Source organism: Centruroides sculpturatus, unplaced genomic scaffold (assembly GCF_000671375.1).
Source record: "Centruroides sculpturatus isolate CEXI.00-Female unplaced genomic scaffold, Cexi_2.0 scaffold1512, whole genome shotgun sequence".
NCBI classification, from domain to species: Eukaryota; Metazoa; Arthropoda; class Arachnida; order Scorpiones; family Buthidae; genus Centruroides; species Centruroides sculpturatus.
Genome location: NW_019385737.1, coordinates 96,165 through 104,699, shown reverse-complemented (window position 1 = coordinate 104,699; position 8,535 = coordinate 96,165). Strand labels below are relative to the sequence as shown.

Below are 8,535 nucleotides of genomic sequence, written 5' to 3'. Positions count from 1 at the left end.
GCGGAATTACCGTTATTGGGTACAATGATAAGTCAAAGATTATTGAGAGGGCAGTTTTACAAGTTATTTGAAGATTTATGTGAGCACCCTGCAAAGTTTTTTCAGTATTATACATTGTTAATACTCGTCCATCATCCCCTCCGATAGATTCGTTGTCAAATATTTTAAACAAGTATTAGCAATGTTTTAAACAGAAACCAGAACAAGACTGTAGAGTGCTTCAAAATTGCGACTAGACAATCCTGTCTGTGTGATTCATTGAGTAAAGCGACAGTCGCATTGCAGCAAAAATAGAACCGGTTGCAATTTTTTAATCGCTGAGATTGTTTAGTCGCAAATGTATGCACTTGTATTGGAAACAATGAGTTTTATTTTTGCGACTGAAAAATCCCGCGACTAGAGATCGTAAGTGTAGGCCTAATCTAACTACTTTAAAGCATAGCGCAAGGACAAGTGTAATGTCTTGTCTTTTTTTTTATCTGGAATCCCGGCCATCTTGTGGGAGACGACACAGAAATAAAAATCAAGCTGTGCTAGAAATCATAATAAATTGCTTATATTATACAATATAATTTTATTATTTATTTAAAATGTTTTAAAATTATTTTATCATTTAGAAAATTGTAAATAAATAAATACTGATTAGGATTATTTTGTTATCTGGCAACACTTATTTCAGTTTTTGAATTATTGTTTACGTTCGGAAGATGCTTGTGTGAAGCTGAATTTAAATTGTTGAAGTCAGGTATCGGTGTAATTTCATGTTGAGAATTATTTGATTCGTCTCTTGTTTCATATAATAATTTTATATATTTAGGGACAGAATTTGAAAGAATAAGAACATACCGTGGAAACTTTTTGAATAAGTTGGGAGAAATAATGAGTTTACTTTCGGTTCTTAGAATTTTTCTGTCTTCATTGGAAGCTGTTGCGAATTTAATTATATTTATTCTACAAAAGAATACAGAGATTGTAGATATGATTGTTAAAACTATTGCTTTTATATGCCATAGTATTGCAGATTACCTTATGTCAGTTATCAAGATTTTTCTACTTATTTTACAAAATTTTATGCAGTTTGCCATAGAATTATCTCATGCATTAATTCTCATATTTCAAACTATATTACATGGTATAAATAATATAATAATAACTATTAATATTTCTTTGGAGATGATGTTTAATATTATCTTCATTATATTTTCATTTGTTTTTGCAGCATTTAAGAGTTTGTTCATTTATGTTTTTATTTTGTTTGACATGTTAAAATCAGTTATTGTTCTTATATTTTCTTCAATTGGTCTTTTTATAAAATCTCTGCCAATATTTTGTGTATCACTATACAGACATAGTTTCTCGTTATGTTTAAGTGCCATAAATTATTTTACTAATATAATTTTATGTGCTTTTAAAAGTATTTACTGCTCAGTTGGACAATTAGTGAAATCTACTGTAAAGTTTATACAAGAAATTCCAACAGATATATACTTGGGAACGTTTATACTATTTGTGCTTTATGCTGGAGGAATGGTGGTGTGGAAATATGATTTGGTGCGATACATTACTATGTTGCCTCAAAGAATCCATATTTTATTTCATTTTCCAATTAGAAATTTTTATCACTATTTTCGTCAGTTATTTTCTCCAGTTTTTAATTATAATATAAATGTGCAACAAGGATTTAATCATATGCTGCCAACTGATAATGGAGGATTTAGTGGAGGCAATTTTACAATAGGTAATCAGAATGAAACTAGAAATGATATAAATAATTTTAAAAATAAATTTAAAAATTTAAGGAGGAAATCATTGAAATCTGATAGATTTGGTAAAAAAAGAAATGTTTTATCTTTTGATGATGATAGCAGTGAAGAGGAAGCTGAAATGATGGCAGAATTATTTCGAACTGAATTAGATAAAGAGCGAGATAAACAGTTGTGTGTTGTTTGCCAAGTAAAGTCAAAGAACGTTATATTGTTACCTTGTCGTCATCTTTGTATTTGTGAGGAATGCCATTCGAATTTACAAAGAGGGCATTCAAACAAATGTCCATTATGTAGAAAATCAATTCAAAAAAGTATTACTGTTTATTTATAAAAACTACAAAACTTGAAGATTTTGATGAAAGTTTAAAATATCCTTTGTTTAGAACAAAGTAGTCATAAAGAAATGAAATACATCATATAACAATATATGAGATAGATTTCATTTCAAAGAACACATTATTTTTTTACAAAATTATATATAAACAATTGAAATTGTTAAAGTATAATAAACTGTCATTATTCAAAAATCATTTATATAGAAAAGTTTTTGATTAATAAATTGATTTATATATATTTTTTAGTTGGTCTAATTTATTATCATAAAAAAAATTTAACAAATGATTATAATTATTAAAACAATAGATTTACTACCTGACTGTTTTTGAACTGTCAGACTGCTTGATGAAAAGCTGTCATGCAGTTTACCTTCCCAAATTTAAAATATTAATTCAAAACTTTTCAATTAAATATATGGCTGTAAAATATTACAGGAGGTTTATAAATATCAAATTGACCAATTCGAAATTTATAAACCTCTGTATTACCTGTTGTTGAAATTTAATTATATTTCAAAAGCAATATTGTCTGCAAGAGTGCATTTTTTAACAGGATTTTAAAATGATAGCACTTGAAAACTAAAATACTTAAAGGTTTCTTTATAAACCTATACTTTGAATATGAAAAATTAGAAATTTCATAAATATTTGAAATGAAATTTTGAGAACCATAAATATATGCATATTCAGAAATGATAGTTTGAAATTATATAAAATAATATACACATGGATATAATTTACATCCATCCATGCTACAAACGTTTCTTAAGTATTAAACAGTTTGAGAAATTATATTTTATAAAGTATAATCTTGAAGATCTCAATTGGAAGTAAGTTTGTCCTAGTGCTCCTACATGTAGAAAATGAAAATTCTTAATTCTGGCAATTTTATGCACTTAATTATATGAAGATTCAATATAATATGAAATGTGGGTATTAATTTATAATTTAAGTTTTTACATATTTCAGAATATAAATTTCTACATTTTATAAGAGATGGTTTGTGTTTTACAATCATACTTTATACAGTTTTTCATTTATAATTTCATATATAGGTTAATAGTTATGAATGCATTATTTACATTAAATGAATTTGCTTGTATATAACTCAAAATTAAATTGAACAGAAATCAAGTGCATGCAGGATTGTAGGAACTAAGGTATAAAAGGATAAAATGTTTTTGAACATCCTTCTGCTTCAGATACCTCTCAGTTGGGGATCTAAAGACTGCAAGGGGTTGATTTTTGTTTAGTTTACACTATATGTTTACAATTTCATTTAAAACTTATAACTAAAATTATTAATATGTTTTTTTAGTGAATGCAAAAGAAATTTAAAAAAAACTATTTGGAAATGTGAAAATATTTCATTTAGTTTCATTTAAAATATATAAAATAATAAGTATATTTAAAAATTAATAATTAATTTAAATAAATATTAGCTGTCGTTAAATTTCATTGATATGATTCAGCTGTCTTAATGTTAAAATTACAGTATATTAAACTCAACTATTTGGATAAATCTGATGAGAAAAATTTTGTTTCAATTGTCATTTTTCTTAATTTCCAGAGTAGTTGCAATATGACAGAGATTATTTTTGACTGTTGATCTTGTTAAATTTGATGGAATCTATATGTTTCTATAAAACAAATCAATGTCAAATTTTTTTATAAAAGTGTAAAGCACATATTGACCTTATGTAAATATTAGTTAATACAAACATAGATGATTATTTCATGATATAAGTAACCCTAATTAAGGTTAATAGTACTAGAATTCATTGAAGAATAACAATTGATTATTAACAAAAGTAATTCTTATAATGAAACTATTCAAACTGTTAATTTCAAATATTAATAAAATGTTTTTAAATTATAAAAAATTTGACCAATTGCATATAATAATAAAATTATTAATTAACCAAATACTAACTGATTGACAGAAACAAATAATAAAAAAATAATTAGTATTTTTTATATTACCGTCTAAAATGAAATCTTAATATTAATTGATATTTTAATGTATTTGATGCTATGAAAAGATTTCATTTTAGTGCTCAAAGAAATTATTTTGTTATATTTGTTAGGAATTACTGATTCCTCAGAATTTTGAAATATATATTTCTCAGAGGAATATTTAAAATTCCTTTGTTTTTTATAAAAATTTATTAATAAACAATTAACAAATTTCTTCATTAAAGTAAAATATTTAATTTTGCCTGAGAGATCATTTTGATCATTTGCTTTGAAGTCGAAAAGTTATTTCTCTGCTATTCATTCCATGACTATAAACTTTTATAGACTTTTCTGCATTTTCTTTAAAAAATTTAGATAATTCTTAATATTAATTATAAAAAGATAATTATTTGGTATAAATTAATTATAGAAAAGTAACATTTTTTGACAAACTACCACTAGTATTACTTTTAATAGTTTAATGAATCTATTTAAAATTTAAAAAGTACTGATTAAATTAATTAGTTAACTGTTTTTTTTAAATAAATCATTTTAGTCACTTGATTATGTTAAGTTTAATGAAAGGCCTATTGAAAATTAAAAAAAAAATAGTTAGATTAATTTGAAAAAAGACTTATTTTAGGAATTCATATATAATATACATACAAAATATGAAGAAGACATTTTAACCTATAAGAATAAGTCAAAAAAATAAGGTTCTATTTATATATAAGTACAGTAAGTTACAATACAAAAACATTGGAGAGAGAGATATGCACATTTGGTTCATTTACTGTTTTTAATGTTGGTTCCTATATCATGGTTGTATAGGCTGTTTGTCTACCTATACCTCCCAGCCAAAATGTATTCCATTTGGCACTCTGTTCTGGCATAATGTGCCACCTCATGGCGTTTGTGTAGAGGTTTGCAGGTTATAGTTGATGGCATGACAGTGCAAGTGTGAGATCAGAACTGCCAGGTGCATATGAGCTACCTGTGCAACATCAAAAAATTTGAAAGCAAATGAAAGTAATTTAAAAAGTAAACAGTCATTTCAAGTATCTAAGATCAGATAAATAAAGTCAGCATAATTAAGAAAATGTTGAATTAATGACCGGTTTACCCATTTTAATTGTCAAGATTGAATGTCAACAACAACTGCCACCAATCAGCTTTCAATGTTGCCTTAATTTTGTTGTCTGCTTGAATCCACCTTAACAGAATGACAATATCAGACACTTACAGCTACAGCTATACTATATCTAAATGAATTCAGACCTGTATAGTATAGATCAGTGTTTTTCAACCTTCTTGAATACGTGACCCCTTTACAAGTTAAAAAATTTTGGCGACCCCCACGGCCATACTAAGGCTGTGTACACACTAGGCGTTTTTCAACGCGCGCTTTTAAACGCGTGTTTTAAAGAACCAAGAGTTCTACCTAAGCGTACACACTCAAACGCCAAGCCGCGTTGAAAAACGCCTAGTGTGTACAGGCTCTAAAACTATATCAGTAATTTTAAAAACTACGTATTTAATTTTCTTTCTGTTGAGATTTAAATATCGATCAAAAAACTAATTGTACTGTAAAATAAACAGGACAGCCTTCTCACTGAAATTGTTTTTTTTTATTGTAGTGTAGGACCTACAAACACTTGTCTTTTACTTGCGACCCCCGTGTATGGCTTTGCGACCCACAGGTTGAAAAACACTGATATATATGAACAAACGGTGGATAACATATACATTCTCATCTCGAGAGGACGAGACAAGAAACAATTAGAGACAAAATTTTGGAGTCACTTGACCTTTCTTTAAGGCTCAGTTCGATAAGCCTACCTATTTGTTTAATAAAAAATTGCCAGGACAAATATGACATTTACAGAAAATTATATTTCTTATTGACTATACATACACAGATGAGTCTTAGTCCATTTTTTGTTTCTTCACACGCTGTACGATGCAATAACAATTCCATCGGCGAAGTCGACCTTTCTTTGTAGGCTACCATTCGCCGCAAAAAAATGTAAAATTAAAATTAATAATTACATTTAATAAAAAAAATTGCCATAACAAATATGACATTTAGCTGTGCTGCAGCTAGAGGACTTCTGTAACTATTTTACAGTTTTTGCGGCGAATGGTAGCCTACAAAGAAAGGTCGACTTCGCCGATGGAATTGTTATTGCATCGTACAGCGTGTGAAGGAACAAAAAATGGACTAAGACTCATCTGTGTATGTATAGTCAATAAGAAATATAATTTTCTGTAAATGTATACCTATTTATTTTTTATACTGTACTGTACGTCCCATTATAAACTATTCAGGAATTTCTGAGCAAGGATGTTCACGTCTTTTCAGTTAAAAACTTAAAATATATGCTCTCTGCCTCAAAGTGGTGGCTTGCCCCTGTACATCATACTTTTCCTTTAACAATAAAGTTGTGCCGATCATCTATTAACTGCATTCGGACAGGGGGTTTTGAATTGAAAAAACGTGACTTCTGGTTTGCATCGGATGTGCGTATATAGTTAATTGGGGTCTCCTGACCCTAAGGTTTCCATATCTGGTTTCGGATTTCATCTAACTCCGTTCTCGAGATTAAGACAGCGGAAATTTATAGGTCTACAAATTTTTCAAATTGCAGTCCCGTCGGGTCACAGGTCGACTCCAACTAACCGATTGGAATGTTTAGAACGTCAATCGGAAAAATCGAACTTTGACTGACTCTCGTAGACATGACAAAATTTGGAAATAAATGTAGCATTTTTTTGAAAGCAAAATCGTCGCGTTGTAAGTAATGAAGACATAAAGAAAAATTCTTAGCTGTCAGATAAGAAAAGATCATGGCGTGAGATACAAGCGAAAGTTTCAAAGTTAGATCAGCACTTGCGGACGAAGTCGAACGGATGTTTGTAGAAATGTTTTAATTGTTGAAGTATGTAAACCATTTGTTAATATTCGTTCCATGCATAATGTAAGTAAATTGTTATTTTAAATACAGTAATACCCCGAACTTACGCGATAGGTGGGACCGAGCGATAACCGCGTAAGTCGGGGTATAATTTCGCATATAAATACATACAAATAATTTTTAATTGGGGTTGGAGACTAAAAAAAGCAATAATTTAGAAAAAAATGTTTAATAAAATCTTAGATAATACTTATGTATAACATATACTATTATACAATTTTTCACAATTGATTATCACACCATATTTTTTACATTGTTTCCATCTCAGCGATAATACTGTGACGTTTACGAATGATGCTTGAATTTAAAGATTGAGCATTTTTCGCAGCTTCGAGAATTTTTTCTTTACCTTTTATAATTGTTCTGACCGTCGATTCCGGTAGATCAAGCTTCTTTGCCAATTCACAAATTTTCATTTTTGTATCGAAGTCTTTATTAATGTTAACTTTACATTCCAAAGATAAAGTTTTTCTTTTCTTGTTTGATGCAGAAGAATCAGTTCTACTTCGTTTGGATGACATAGTAGAGTCTCTCGAGTCTCCGTAGATAAAACAAACACAGAAATAAATAACACAAAATAAATTGTAGCTATGCGTCGATTCCGCGCGACACGTCCGAACATGTAAGCTGAACAATAGTGTGAGGGGAGTGAGTAATCAAGGGTTGCGTGGTGCTCAAACAAAAGACGAATCGGCGAGATTTGAAAATCGCGTAACTCAGGGTTCGCGTAAGTCGAGGTATTACTGTATATATAATTTCTTTTATAAAATAACATAATGAAAAAAACGTTTTTTCTATGATAGTATTTACTCCAACTGAAAAGGAACTTAAGTCCGAAATGTATATTTTGAAGAAAAAAGAAATGAAGAATAGAGAATATCATTGTTTCTGCTTACGACCTGTGATGTGATTGTTCTTTAAATATAACCACGTTGTTACTGTACATACATATGAAGAAATGAAATACAGTAAAACCTGTCTATGGCGACCACCCACGGTTCCTTCAAAAAATGGTCTTTTAGACAGGTGGTCGTCCAATACAGTTGGTGCTGTAATACTGTATTTCCGTACATATTTTGCGCACTTTTTAGCCATTTCTACTAAGAAAAACTCGAGGTGAGCAAATATAAGCAAATTTTTTCAACGATAGTGCTATATTGGTATTGTATTTTATTCTTATCGGATAACTCGATTTACGGGAGTCGTCGTGATTTTATAAGACAGATTTAATACCAATATTTTAAAGATTAATACAATACAGTTGTCTTTTGATAATCCGACAGGTATGGGACCAAAGGTGTGTCAGATTACCAAAAGTGTCCGGATTACCGAAAATAATTACATATTTCGCATTGTTTTGCTAGCAGTAACTTACGATATTCTCTACTCCAACTGTTCGAACAGAACTGCTCACATAAAACACACGAAATGTGTGTCATCGAGTAAGAATTGGATGGGGAGATTCACATCGCGACATGCTTCTGTGCAAGCAGACACGTAACG

General features: G+C 29.2%; 1 protein-coding gene across 1 annotated transcript; it reads left to right on the top strand.

The window, feature by feature from the left end:
• Positions 1 to 658: 658 nt before the first annotated feature.
• LOC111641668 lies at positions 659 to 2,276 on the top strand. The gene is made up of 2 exons (XM_023387871.1): positions 659 to 745; positions 818 to 2,276. The coding sequence occupies exon 2, from the start codon at positions 880 to 882 to the stop codon at positions 2,095 to 2,097; it is 1,218 nt and encodes a 405-aa protein (XP_023243639.1). The 5' UTR covers positions 659 to 745; positions 818 to 879; the 3' UTR covers positions 2,098 to 2,276.
• Positions 2,277 to 8,535: the final 6,259 nt, after the last annotated feature.

What these genes read in the sequence shown, in the direction of transcription:
- LOC111641668 (XM_023387871.1), top strand. Translation starts at nt 880, where the DNA reads ATGAGTTTACTTTCGGTTCTTAGAATTTTTCTGTCTTCATTGGAAGCT.